General features: G+C 44.5%; 1 protein-coding gene across 2 annotated transcripts in view; it reads left to right on the top strand.

The window, feature by feature from the left end:
* Window positions 1–4182: 4182 nt before the first annotated feature.
* Window positions 4183–14842, top strand: part of SLC35F4 (solute carrier family 35 member F4) — a 127372-nt gene continuing 116712 nt past the window's right edge. For both annotated transcript variants that reach the window (XM_061462625.1, XM_061462626.1), the window contains exon 1: window positions 4183–4533. In XM_061462625.1, coding sequence (XP_061318609.1) covers window positions 4431–4533 — 103 coding nt within the window. In that variant the 5' untranslated portion in view covers window positions 4183–4430. The remainder of the gene's footprint in view (window positions 4534–14842) is intronic.

Genomic DNA, 14842 nt, shown 5'->3' with positions numbered 1-14842 from the left:
GGTGTTCCCCTTCCAGGAGTGAAAACTATAGCCTGGTTTGACATCAGGAAAGCATTTTTCTCTAGCTCAGACTGTCACTGTTCCGGTGTCTGCATGGACACATCTTGCTTGAGAGCCCTCTCCTTTTTCAGAATTCTGTTTATTCCTCTTCTTTCCTTTCCCACACATTCCCATTCTCTTTATTCAACATTCCTTTATGTTATTTTTCTGGCAGCTTTCCCCTCCATCCTTAATATCATCTTAGTGTCTTAGTTTAAGAGAGAACTGATGGTTGATCTGCCTCCCATCAATGAAATCAACTGGCATTAAAAAAGCTGCCTAGCTCATTGCCAAATCAAAACCTTTTAATATCTGGTGATGCTCTGAAATATTCTGGAACGGGACTTCAAATTTTCTTCCAAGCTGGAATCTCCCCAGTTTTCAAACAGAGGGAAAAAGCTCTTAAAACCAAGCTGCCAGCTTCAGGCATCTTTAAACTAAATGGTTTCATATTGTCAATGAGTTTTCTGACCTTGATGTCAGCAGAGAGACTGGTCCATCTTTCATCCCTGCTGTTTGTGAGGCAGAGTGAGCAGGAACTGGTTGTGCTCCAGTGACTTTCATAGGTGACAAGAGGACAATTAGAGGAACTTCAGATCCTACAGACTTTCTTTTCCCTGTCTATGGGTTCAGCTTCTTCATGTTTATGCTAGTTTTACAACAGCATGACTTGTGTGAGAGGAGAACTAGGACCATAACATGCAGAATAATTTTCTCCAAATGAATGACATGAGTGAAGTCCTATTTGCCATGACTTTTTAAAGATTCTTGCTAAGCTGCAGTCCAAAGTGAGCATTTTTGTTAAAACAACCAAACCAAACCAAAACCAACCCAACCAGCCAACCAAAACCAACCACGCACCCTCTTCCCCCCGTGCCCCTCCCCCCCCCCCAGTATATTGATATTAAAACAGTTAATTTGGAATGATCAACTCATAATTACTTTTTCACTTGAAAGAGTCACTTGGCATTAAATTTCCTGCTATGGCAGGATTTTTATCTTTTTACACATGGTCAGAGGCTCATAGGTAAGTTGCATTCAGAAAGTAATGGGCACTGACAGACCAAAGCTGCCTGTAGGTAAGGAGCTGAAAAGAGGAAAAAGATGTTTTTTGCCTCATGAAGAAAGAACCAGAGTCAATGTGGTCAGAAAACAGACAGGTAAGGAAAAGTTCTGCTTCTTCAGGCTCTACTCATGTGAGGATACTCACTGTTTCATGACTGCACTATTCAATGGGATTTAAAAGGCAGCTGTGAAATACACCCAGACTCTTGTTCCTTTCTATTTGAGGCTGTCTGGGAAAGCTGTAAGCAGCAAAAAAGACACTGGGACTCTCAGTCTGCAGAATCAGCAAGATGATCAGGAGACATTTATATCGCTTTCTCGCTCGAGAGGTTAGTTTTGCAAACATATGGCCTGGAATTAAATAGTTTCTTTTAAAAAAACTGTGGCCAAATTCTGTGGCCGTTAATGGTGTAAGTCTTCCTTTCTCTAGAGAAAGACACCCATTTGTAGAGTCTAGGGGAAATTCAAAATGTACAACAAGCTCCAGTTTAAATTGATGTTTTTAGAGCTCTTTCCTGGATCAACCCTTAGAATTTAGTCACTGAGTGGTAAATACTACAAAACTTTCTGCAAAATCATGTTAGCATACTAAGTAGTAATGAAAGTACTAAGTAGTAACAAAATCATTATCAGTATCAAAATCAAACGAAGAAAATCATGTTAGCAACTAGTGATTTTGATGGGCCTTTTATCTGGAAAAGATGAAACAAATAAGTCCCCATGTGCCCCTAATCATCTAAGTGTGTATTTTTTGGTAATAAATGGTAGTTCGTACATCTGCACTTCTTTAACCACAACTTGCAAAAAGACTAATTGCAGAAAAAACAATCTTTTCTTAAGAGAAAATTTGTCAGCATAGTAAGAATTCAGAAACAATACATTCAATTCATTATACACTTTCAAAGAGACAGAAGGTGCCACTGTGCATCAACTGCATAGAGGAATGTTGGAAGGGAACCATAGTCAGGAACAATTTCAAGAATGGCTTTGCTTGTATTATCGTCTAGTGATGTTTAAACATGCACAGCATGTCCGTGAAAGCCTAGGGATAAAAGGAAGAGAAGAGATGAAAAATTAAGCCAGCACTAAGGTCTTTGGAAAGAATTTGAGGCTTAGAGTTGTTTCTGGGCCCATTAGTTTAACCTTCAAATGAACCAGTAATTTTTTCCTTTTCTTCAAAGTAACACTTGTAAGTCCCAAAATTTGACTTTGAAGCTGAGATCAATGGTGGTAACACTCTCATAACACCAACTCCCACTGGAGGGGAAATTGGGAAGGGGGGACACTTGTGGTTTATTCAGAGATTCCAAACAACACACCAGGCAAGTGATTTTTGCATCTACCCTGCTTCCCTAACTAGGACAGAGAATTTTAATCTTGCAGAAGGGGTTAGAGCTTTATCTGCTCCTCTGACCCAGCACCCTTCAAAGCCAACTAATGCATGGTCTGGCTCACAGCTGCTTCTGTCCCACGGTCTGGGTACAGGCTGCTTGTAACACTCCACAGATGAGAAGTAAAATGTCTGTTGTCAGTTGGCGTAAATTCGGCACTCAGGAATCTGTGCTTCTGTTGGACAAATATAAAAAAATCAATATATTTAAAAACATTAAAAGTCACTAATCTTATTTCATAGCTAGCCAAAAAGCGGATAGGGAAGCTGTGAATTGAGCTATGCCTCTAATTCCTGAGTTATAGGTGGTTGATTTATCACTGCTTTGTAACTGCCTTTAGCATTACCTAGCAGCATGGCAGAAGACAAGATTTAAAGATCAAAAGAGCATTTAATATCTTATGCTAAATGTGCATTTATTATATATGCATTCATACACCAGAAAATGTTGATTTTCAAAGCACTGTCTGAACACTAACAAGCTAATGATTCCCCATGCAAAACCAAAGCAACAACTATTTTTATTACATCTATTATTTGTTTGTGCTCATAAAAGGCTATTTTGTGCCATCAACTTATTTAGCTAAGCACATAAGGGAGAAATGAGTCTGAATAGAAGAGAAGGAAGCACGGGATATGAAATGTCCAGTTAATGGAAATAGTAGAATGAGAAAGAGTAGATGAAGATAAGGTATGACAAAGCCACAGAACAATGAGAGGGCTGGGCAAAAGTGAGTTGATTACTAGGTAGAAATACATCTTGGAGGAAAAAAAGGCTGGTTACCAATGGTCTTTTCAGTCTAACAGAGAGAAATATAACAAGGACCAGTAGGGGAAAAAGTCAAGTAATTCAAAGCCTGATTGTTACCAAAGAGAGTTAGCTTTTGAGTTATAATGTTACCAAAGAGAGTTAGCTTTTGGGTTATAAAGCCAAATGGTGAATTTCTCACTTTTTTTTTTTTTTTTTTTTTTTAAACAAATGCAGGCAAGGATTTAGAGAACATCATATGGAGTCAGCTTAGAGCAAGTGGACAACCTGCCCAGGTGGCAGAGGGCAGATATCCCTTCATCATAGAATGGTTTGGGTTGGAAGAAACCTTAAGGCTCATCTAGTTCCAACTCCCTTGTCATGGGCAGGTTGTTCAAAGCCCTGTCCAACCCAGCCTTGAACACTGCCAAGGATGAGGCAGCCACAGCTCCCCTGGGCAACCTGTGCCAGGGCCTCAGCATCCTCACAGTGAAGAACTTCTTCCTAATACCTAATCTGAATCTGCCTCTTTCAGTTTAAAGCCATTCCCCCTTGTCCTATCACTGCTGTCAGGCAGGCCTGTGGTTCATTGGTACCAGTTCAGGACACCTTCCTCACCCACATCAAGCCCCCATCTACCTGTGCGTGGGGAAGCGCTGACCATCCTGCAAACTGGAGTAATCCCCCCTCAGCTCCACGGACAACCGCATCCCCTTGGCAATCCCCAGCCCGCGGGACATCGGGGGCTCGGCACGAACAGGGCGACACCGACACAGCCCGCAGCCACCTCAGCCGGGCCCGCTGCTCTGAGGAGAGAGCCCCGCAGCGTGTGTGCAGCCAGCCCTCAGCCTCGGCCCAGAAGGAGCTCAGCCTGCCCGCCGCCCGCACCTCCTCCTGCTCCCCGCACTGCCTTTAAATAACGACTGAGCTGCGGTTCCCCCCCGCCCTCCCATCGCCGCTTCCCTCCCGGGGCTGGGCGGGGGGAGGCCGGGCTGGGCGCGGGCCGCCGCGCTGCGGAGCCTGTCCTGCACCAGGCGGCGGAGTCAGAGCTGAGCGCCCCGGCGGCCCCGCAAGCTGCAGCGGCCGTGTCCGTACCGCACCGTCTTCCTCCTCCTCCTCCTCCTGCCAGCTCTGCTCGGCTCCGCTCGGCGTCCCGCCCGACCGCCCCGTGCGCCGCTCCCGCCCTCTATGGATGGGAAGGCAGCACCCAACGGCGTGGCCACCATCGAGGACAGGATCTTGCGGATCACGGGCTACTATGGATATTACCCGGGCTACTCCAGCCAGAAAAGTAAGGCACCCTCTAGCCTCTCCCGGCCCTTAGTGTATACGTGTGTGTGTGTGAAGGTGGTGGCAGCAGTCCCCTGAGGGTGCCCGTGGTCCCCCAAAACGCCCTCCCCACCCCTCGGTGTTGGGAGTCAGAGGGTGCTCCCTGCCCAGATCCCTGCTGAGAAGCCAGGAGAGCCGTTGGCTCTGCGGGTGGGGGGGCGATGCGGCCGCGCCGGAGACGCGGTTGTAACGGGGGGCCATGGCGTTACGCCGCCAAACTTCGGCTCCATCCTGCAGCCAGCGCTCGGGAGGGGTGCGAGGACCTTTGGCTGTCATTTGGGGTTTATTTGTTATTTCCAGCCCTCCCTGCCCACCACTGACAGGAGGGGTGGGTTTGCTCACCGGGTGCTACGCGCTGCACCGGGAAAGTTTTGGTCCCGGTGGGTCCACCCCGGGGGGATGCTTCAGCGTGAAGGTCCTGGGTTTTGGAGCTTCCTCCCTTAATTGATCTTCATCGTCCTAATTAGATTTTTCCAGAAAAGTGGGGAGTTACTTAGGGGTTTTCCTTTGTGCCATTTTAATACGAAACCCCTGTGGTTTAGGGGCTTGGTGTTGGTTTGGTTGGGTTTTTCAGTTAGTTGTTTGTTTTTCTCCTTTAGCAGCTGCAGTTAAAGCAGTCGGTCCTTGCAGAAATTCACTATTTTTGCTTTTGAAGTTTTTAATTAGGAGCAGTGGTGTTTGCTGAAACTGTGGGTGTCCCAGTGCTCTGTAGAGCTATTTAATGCGGAAACTTAGGCTAATGAAAGAAATAATTCATTTTTGTCATTGAGGAAATTGATGCATTAGGATTTTATTATCTAATAGTTGTTTTGCAGTTTCAGAAGCTATGATATGCAACAGCTTACTAAAAGGAAGGGGAATGTAGGCAATTTGGGTGTGGGGGGAATACAGGGGCACCCACCCCCCCACCCCCCCCCACCTTAGTAAGGTGAACACTAAGGAGCAGTCTTTCTTCTGCATATTTAAGCTCCCCTTGGAATCACAGGAGGTGAACTGCTTTCCAGAACAGGCAGTGCGGTACTCTCCAGCTCTAATACAACTATAACCCAAAACCAAAATGAAAAAAATTGTTAATGTCAGTCAAATGTGTCTGTGGGCTTTTTACAACAGAGGAAAGTTGTGCATTGAAACCACTTAAAAGAAAAAAAAATAAAGAGTTCCTTTGTGTAATGATCAGCTGAAAAAGCAAATGGTCAAGCCCACTGATTTTATTCAGCTGTTACTCATAGCACACTAACAGCATGGCAGGTGTTGTGGTCATTTGGTGAGGTCACTTGGTTTGTCTGGAGTTGGGAAGAAACTCGGAACAATCTGGAGGAATGGCTGCATGACAGTTCATGGACTGTTTAGGTCTGAACCAGGTGGACCCTCTGCCCCAGATTCTGCAGTGGCTCCAGAGGATCTCTACAGTGTGATTTACCAGAGAAGAGTGAGGATACTGGATTAATACTTTGCAGGAAGTTCGCTTCAGTGACAGAAAGCAATTTTTCAGTCTTCAGCAACACTCCCACTCTCTACCAACATGTAGACCTGAATTTAGTGTTGCAGTGCAAGTATGTGCTGTGCACGGGTGCATCAGGGACACAGAAGAGCACTGCCCGCACAAAGAAAAGTTTTCCTAGTCCAGGACCAGCTTCTGCAGATGCTACAAATTGCATCTGCTTAAAATCTGATAAAGCACGACAGGAGAGGACAAAGCTTTCAAAAGTGCTGACTCTTGGGATTTTATTGCAAATCTCCTACCCCTTCGTACCTTTGACAACTGAGGCAAAACAAAAATTAGATTATGTTTTGCTGTTCAAAGAAAGTAAGCAAAATTCTTGATCATCGTGCTTAAAGAGAAAAACTGCAAGTGTGTAGCCCAGAGGTATCCCAATATGTAAGTGCCCTTGGGTAAATGAAAAGCACATGCCCTTTTTAAGCTTTGAACACTTTTTAAAGCAGTCTTATGAGTTTTGGAACCATCACGAGAATTATTGGTGTGCTTGCATTTGACGAATACCTTATCCTTGTGGCTGTGTTTTGGCTCTACAAAGTGCTTTAAGGTGTCACGAAGATGTTCTCCCCCTACCTGTGGAAAAACAGGCATCCTTCAGGCATCTTGAATGTACAGCCTCTTAGCACTGAGGCAGGGAGAATCACTCTTGGAGATCCTGGCTTGGATTTCTATCTCCATTCCTGTGTCTATGCTGGAGTATTGTCTTCAGGTAGTGTTGCTTCGAAATACTGTTGACTGTCAGTTCTCTTAGCTAATTCTAGAGTACAGCTACAGCACTGTCAAAATGTAAACACTCGAGGTAGGAGTCTTGTACAGCTAATTATTAGTGTACTTAATATCTCAGTTTATTTTGGCAAGGGCATGATTTTTTTCACCGCTGTCACAATGCAGTTTTAGTGCAACTGAGCAATAGTGGTCAGCACCTTTTGCTGGAGAGCAGCATGCTGGTAGCATGTAGTGTGCTCAAAATGTCAGTTAGGTTGTGTCCCTGCTGTCCCCAGAGGCAGAGGAGCTATTGTCTTGTCATGTGCAGTCATCTGCTTACGCAGTCACCTTGTTCGTGCTTTGGTTTGAAGGGTACCTGGGAAAGAGGGCTGCTAAGGATGAGCCCTTGTCCCCAAAATGGTCTTGTGCTGTCTTCTTCTTGGTAACCGCTTGGGTGTGATCAGAGAGCACCAGAGGGGGTGTTATTTGGATGATAACAGCTTGCTGATGGTCACTGCCTTTCTTGAGGCTCCTTTTTGTCCACAGCCTGTGGTGCCAAGCTAGGGACAGGAAGGATCCTCTCCTTGAGGAAAGGTAAAGGCAAGTGGTGGTAGCTGCTGTTCCGCTCACCCTTGGGGGGACTGAAGGCTCTGTGAATTGTGCTGGTGATTTACATCCCTCCCTTGGTGGATAGGCATGTATTCCGTGGTTTAACAGGAGATCATGTCTAGGTCTCTGTGTGTGAAAGCTAAGAACTGGGAATCTTACCTTGGAGGACTGTGGTGTTCAAGAGCTGTTACTACAAAGAACTGCAGTATTTTCTAGTGACTTTTGCTTCATATTCTGTATTTGTGTGCACTAACCTACTTCAGATGATAGTGTGCATATGACGACTCTTTTGTTAATTTTAAATCGGCTACTTTTATGATTTTATTTATCCTTAAAAAAAAGGCATTAGGAAGGAAAATACCTTTTTCCTCTTCAGATATTTGCCATAGCTTTTCCTTCTCTGGCTTTTTGCTGTTAGTACAACCATGTTTAATGTCTCCAAGCTGAAGAGTATGTATGGTGGGGTTTTTGTTGTTTGTTTGGTTGTTTTTTTCTTTCTTTTTTTCATTCTTTCCAACTGCCACTCCATCTGCCTTTCATCTCAGTACTGCAAGCTATTTTACTTTCACACTACAAAGTTCCTCTCCTTCAAGTCTGTCCTAACACCTTTTCTGTGCCTTCCACCGAATTAAAACTGCTCCAGCCAAAGTTTATCATCTCTAATCTTCACCAGATTCACCAAGTCCACCTCGAAGTCAAGCAGTGTCTGCCTGTGTAATAACTTTTTGATGGAGGTCTTTCCACCGTCCACAGTCTTCTGTCTTGTCCTGGTTCTCAGCGTTGCAGATCTGCATTTCTGTAATGCTGTTTTCTCACATCTGTGTGAGCACAGCATTAACTCCTGAAAATGCAGTGGCTGCACTTGTGCTTCTAGCTCTTCACATGGCACATCACCACCTCTTTTTCATCATGCTTGGAGGGCTTCTTTTAATATGCATTCACGTCTGGAGGGTTTGATTCCCACCACCCCAGGTCATGAATGCCAGTCTCCAGCAGGCTCTTGCTGGGCTTTTAAACCAGTTCCTTTGTACATTCTCCCATGCTGCTTGAAGCTCCCTGCTCCTCTTCTTCAGACCTGCCTTGAAACCCTGTAGTTCCATAAGCTTCTACAAGCAGAGGGTGGTGTTTCATGTCTGTGCCAAAGCAGGACTGTTGACTGTGATACTGGGCACATTGTGTTGATACTGGGCGGCCACCCCTCTTTGCAGCTACATGGTCAGATGTGTCTGCCAGGGAGCTGGAAAGCCCTTATGGCTGTGTGTATCCTTGGCGGAGCTTGGCATCTGTGAAGAAATATTGAACTTGTCCTTAATGGTATCACAGTCACTGTAGAGAATAACCTTTATGTTTTCATACTTCCCTAGAAGAGCTCAAGCAAGGTTTCATGGCTTCATTTGGAAAGTTAAGCCTCAAGTCGGCAATCTGAATTTAAGCATCTGCTTAAGTCTGAACTTGTACTAAGCCACTGGGCTTTGACAATGCGTTTAAAGTTAAGTCCATGCTTAATTGCTTTGCTTAAGACTGGGATTAAGTTATGCTGAGCTAGAATCAGTGGCTTGGCAATTTGGCTGTCTTGCTCTCTGAGCAGAGTAAAGGGCTGTGGAGGGTAAATCTGAAACACTGGAGGAATTTTCTTCTGGTTATTACAGCTGCTGTGCCAGCAGTCTGCTGCAGTACGAATCACATGGCAAACCTGGGTCATCTCTGTGCTTACTGAACACCATGCCCTCCTGGTGGCTTGTCAATTCCAGCAGGAGGAACAAAGTCTTGGTCTGTTTCCTGGAGGCACCCAGCTGCTACTCCAGCAGTTTGCAGAGGCCGCAGTCTCTCCATGCAGAGCACACACAACAGGAGAGACTGGGAAAGGAGCAGTTGAGTAAAGGTGCCTTGAAATCTTTGGTGGATAAGGCTGGTTTCGGGAAGCTGTGTTTGAGGGGGTCTAGGAGGGAGGCAGTGGTGTCCGATTTATGTATGAGTTGAAGTCTCAAGGATGCTTTGGCTTTTACCAGTTGCGGCAACTCTCCCTGTGCCCCCTGGTAGTGTTTGTGTTGCAAGGATTCCAGATGCAGGTCTAGGCAGGTTGGAATGAGCTTTATTTCAAAGTCCTTCCATTCTCTACTTTACATGGATTTTCTGTAACAGAGTTAGTCCCAGCTCTTCTTTTAGGGGGGTGTGCTGCAGTGGGGGCTGGATCACAGACTGTAGATTTAACAATCTTTTTTCCCACCAGCTCAGGGGGCACAAGGGGATGTCATAGCATAGGATGCTATAGGATACTTCTCCTCAAGGCTTGTCATTCTGTTCAGGAAAAAAAGCCCCAAAACTATGCTGTGCATCAGCACTGGTAACAATAACTTGTGAAGTAACTTCTTTCAGTAAAACAGATTTTATAAATACTCCTTTGCCCACTAATTTCAGGAAGACTAGGTATGTATTCTTCAGTGGAGTAGGGTCGGGGTTTATGTGGATTTCTGTTTGTGCTGGAAGGAACAACATGGCAGTGCTGCAGTTGTAGCTAGAGAGTGGAACCTCCCCTTCACATGGGAGTCCAGGGCATTTTGGAAGATGAGAGGTCTCAGTAGCTGGCAGGAGAAGAAACTGGTTTGGTCCTCAGCCTTTTGTCAGGGACTGATTTGGTCTTTTGGGGTTGCATCTCTGGGGAGCTGAGCTGTGAAACCACGGTATCTGAGTATGCCATGGCATATGGGTCCAATTCTGAACAACTGTGGGGAGGAAGGATGAATTTAAATTGGGAAGGACACCATGGTGACCAGGGCATTGAGGAGCATATCCTTCCAAGAGAGGATTGATAGAGCTTAGCTTGCATGGGCTGGCCAAGATGGGAACGTGGCTGCTGGTCCAAATACATCTTGGGAGAATGAATGGGGAAATGTAGGAAAGAGCTGTTTAAACTGAAACAGCATGTTGGCACACAGACAAATGGGTATGAACAGGCCATGAATAAATTAAGGCTGGAAATTAGCAGAAGGCTGAAATTAATGGCCAAAAAGTTTCTCCTAGTCTTACGTATTTAAATAAGAATTATTTCCTAAGGTTTAAAAATGTCTAATAAAGAAGTTTGCCAAGATTTTGAGAAAAATTACTCCTATTTGGCAGGGAAAATTGAGACAGTAAGGTGGGAGGGAGGAATATTAATTTGCCAGAGATTGCACAGAACAAGCTGTAATGTTTGATTGAACAGTCTCTTCCTTTGCTGGTGACTGCATAGCAGGTCTTGTGCTGAACCTGGCCTGGTGTTTAAGGTTGGTGGATGTTCTTCCGATAACTTGGTAACTTTCTGTCTGTGCTTTCTGCCTGCTTTTCAGTTCCTCTGCCCTCCCGTGCTTATTTGCTCCAGCCCTACTCGCAGAAGGGCTTCCTTTTTCCCCAAAGAGTTGCTGCTGCATATAACTTATCAAGAAATGATCTGGGTATGAGCTCCTAGTACACTCCTGGTTAGCACAGAAGAGAGATCCTTCATTTTGACTGTTGTTTCAGCACTCTTTCCCTTGCATTGTCTTCCCCATCCAGTCAGGCAGGCAGCTGCATATCTGGTCTTGGTTAAATATGGTAAAATAATATCTTAAAGTGGCAGATAGTTCTGGCAAACTTTTATCCTTCCAATGCTTGCATTCCTGTTTTTTATTAGTGGTTTTTAAAGTTTGCGATTATTTCTTCTGCACATTTAGAAATTGATTGGCTTTTGCTCAGCTACCTGCATGGGAATTCACCTGTGAAAGTGAATTTGCAGCTTGCTGTTTGCTGAACAACTGGTGGCAGGCATTTTTCTACACAGACCTCCTGTTGGATGATCACAATGATGAATAATGAAAATGCCTGCAAAAAAAGTCAGTGTCTCTTTGTGGCAAATGTGATAATGGGGGCATGGAGAGGTGGAAGTGAAGTGCTTAACTGATTGGTTAAATTATTCACCAAGTGGACCAGCTCTACTTAGTGAGACTGAAAATCCTTCTTGCAGTAAGGTGAAGTGGGACTCCCTGGTGCCTGATTTGGGCTGGCCCTTGGCAGAATGGCAGATTTCATTGCATAAAGCTAGAATCTGTAATATTATGCCTAGCTAATACCCAGGGTATGGCTCAGTGAATTTATTCAAAAGCTTGAGGCATGTGTTCAAGTCACAGGCTTTTGTTGTATTTGCTACACAAAGATCTTTCTGTTATTACTTTGAAGACATGCTGATTCTTCCTAGACTTCCTTTGCAAATATTCTTGATAAAATGGACTTGCCCTTTACTGCATCTGGTTGGGCTGGATAAGGGGTAGCAGAGCAAGGGAGTGAGAAAAGTCTCTCTTTTGTAGAGGCAAGGAAGTAGAAGCTGATTTGCTCCTGTTCTGGTTACCTTAAGAGCCTAAGGCCTTAAGGTCTCTTAAGTCTGAGCAGGATTCAGGTCTAGGGTGGTACATGTTTCCTGCTGTTTCTGGCAGTTGTAAAGCTTTTCCTTGTCTCAAAGCTGTCCAGTCTATTTTCTCTGATGTAAGAAGAGCTCCCGTAACTGTTCTGAGTCTCATTTAAGTTTCAGTTGCATTTTTTAGAGGGAGGAAGAGAGGGGCAAGCACTAGCATGGCAGTTCATGGGTTAATATGACCCCACCAAAATAATTCCACCAAATCCACTAGTAGACCGGTCATAGATGTGGTAGTGATCTCTCCATCCAGACTTGGAAATCGTAGCTTCAGCTAACCTGGCAACATTTCCAGTTTTATTCCTTCCTGGTTTAGGCATATTGTGCTTGCATTATGACTGGGAAGTGGCTGTTCATGGCACTAAAGCAGTAGTTCTTGAGTAATTGATTGCTGAAACAATATACACCTATCTCTCTTCCTGCAGAGGTTTAGTCTTCTGGGGAATGTTTTTGGTGAGGGCTAACACTTACCTTTATTATTAATGGGGTAGTTGGAGATGCTGTGCACTTCACTAAAAATAGCTTCCTACTGGGAACCAGTTTTTCATATGATTCATAGAAACACAACTGTGCACATCCATTCCAGCTAATGGACATTATATACCTGAATGTCTAAGGACAATACGGACATCACGTGCTGCTGTGCCTGTGTAAGGTAAGTGTGAAACAGGGCTGGAACACATGTTCACTGTCGGAGTGCTCTGAGACAGAAAAGTGATTGCATTAGTTTGCACAGTGTTATATATATTCAGCATCTTGAAGTAAGATGGCATAGTTGTGATAGTGCAGTTGTTACAACCCTTTTATATGCCTAAATCCTGGGAGGTTTAGTCCTTTCCTACGCAAAGCTTGCCATGTGGAGTTTGCAGCCCTGAGATTGTGTGGGTGCAGATTGGGGTTTTTCTTCGCAATGACAGAAATAACTTGTTGTGCGATATACTACAGGGGTTAGAATATGTATCAGCTTGTGTGCAAGTGGGATGCTTTGTGGTGCTCCACTACAGGAAATTCTTCAATGCTGACAACGTGGACGATAGGCAGGTAAACTCATTGAGGGGGTGGGGTGACGGGATGTTCTGTACCGCATTTGGACTTCTAGCTGAGGAAGATTGGTCCTACATGTGACAAAGCACTTACTCAATTCTCAGTACTCAGTGAGACTACTAACAAACAGAGCAGGTGGAAAATGACTGAACTGAGCATTTTTTTCATGTGAATGGGAAAGAATAACATATCTGATGAAGTTTTCTAATTTTCTGTCAGTTCTTGCTTCTTTCCAAGGTGGCATGGAATGGAAAAAAAAATGAGGAATTAGGTAAGAAGAAAATTTTAAGCATTTTTAGAACATTTCTTCTGAGGGGAAAAAAAAAATCAGACTGGTGAAGTGTCTGGAATGTCACTGAAATGACACTTTTCGCATGCAGTGAAGGAAGAACCTTGGAGGAAGGAACAAAAGACATTTTTCAGCTCAAACTTAGTTGGGCTGTTGGTGTGCTGAGCCATATGTGCCCTGTCAGGATGATTCATCCAGTACAAGGCCTGCCTTCTGTCACTCTTCTTGGGTGGACCCTTTGGCAGTGGGCATGGATTTATCTGTGCTTGTGTGCCACAAAGCTTGATGCTTGCAGGGTGCATTGGACTGACTTCAGTTTGCAGTTAAGTGCACAACTGTTGTCTGACCTAGTGTCTTCATGGAGGTGTGGGTGCAGGAATGTGCCTTCTAAAGGCCATCTGTGCTCCAATGCAGACCTCGCTGGTTGTTTGGAGGGTTGACTTAAAAGGCTGAGGTTGTACTTTACCTGTAGATGTGCTGAGGCAGGCAAAAGCAGTGAAGAAGCTGCTTAGCTGTGTTTTCCAGTGCATCTTGTTTGTTTACATGCATTCAGTGTTGGAAAGGAGGTTAATTGGATCAAATTAGGGCAACTCTGTTCCTAGCTAGGGTCTGTGCACATCTGCTTTGAAGTGTATTTTAAGCATCCTTGTGAAGACAGGTATACTTGGCTCTGAGCTTAGAGAAGTGAGCTACAAGAAAAGATGTGTCTATGTGGGCAGACTCTAGAGAACTTGCTTAAACTTAGGTATTTGCAGTGTGCATGGATGCAGCAGTAGCTTTTTTGAGAGCTAAAGTTTCTAAGGCAGACACCTGGAAATACTACTCTGGTAAGCATCTACACGTGATTTAGCCACAGTGAAATTTTGTGTAAGTAACTTTTAGAGGCACTTTGAAAATGTGTCCCTTAATTATCATTGGTGTAAAACATCTATACAGTGTAGTGAAGTTTCATAGCACTTTGTGGACATAAGACATTCCTTACAGTCTGTAGCTTTAAGGAGGCGAACAAAATGGAAGGTATAGCTCAGATTTGCCCTGTGTAAGGGAATGGAGTGTAGAAGAAATCTGTCACTATTGCTGTGCACACTGTTAACAGATGTGGGTTTTAGTCTCTTATTTTAGCTGGGATCTCAGATTTGTCATACAAATAATAGTAAGGAACAGACAGACCTCAGTTGCTGTAGTTCTGAAGCTGCTCCTGGATGTGGGATGTTTACAGCTGAGGATGTTTGTGAAGCAGTCCTAGTGATGTGTTACCTGGCTAAAGACCGCAGAGCAGAAGAATCCTCTAGTGGTTTAATGATGCAGCACTTCACATCCTCCCTTTGGGTAATGGATAGCATGTGGCAGTGTAAAGCAAGTCCTTTCATTTTGTTAATGTGCCCAACATTTTCAGTTTCCCTACTTGGGACTGTGGGCAGGACCTGTAGTTTAGAGCAGTCTGAATTGCCAAATATCCCCCATACACATAAAGAGAAGATCCACAGGTCTTTATTTGAGGGTTGTGGTCACATTCAGGTATTCAAATGCAAGTCTCTCTGAAAGCCAGCTGCAGTAACAGCGCAGTTTGACCTGAGTATGTACATACTGGGTCTTCTGCTGTATTTATGCTTTCCTTGTTATTTCAGTGGCTTGAGCTGTTCTCCTTGGTCCTGACTTTCCCTTTTCATCCTACCAGCTTCCCTGCACTCCCTGTGTCTGTG

Source organism: Pezoporus flaviventris, unplaced genomic scaffold (genome assembly GCF_033815535.1).
Source record: "Pezoporus flaviventris isolate CSIRO_AGI_PZ_B2104156 unplaced genomic scaffold, CSIRO_AGI_Pfla_v1 ptg000035l, whole genome shotgun sequence".
Classification (NCBI taxonomy): domain Eukaryota; kingdom Metazoa; phylum Chordata; class Aves; order Psittaciformes; family Psittacidae; genus Pezoporus; species Pezoporus flaviventris.
The sequence above is the reverse complement of the archived record's forward strand: the minus strand, read 5'-3'. Positions and strand labels throughout refer to the sequence as shown.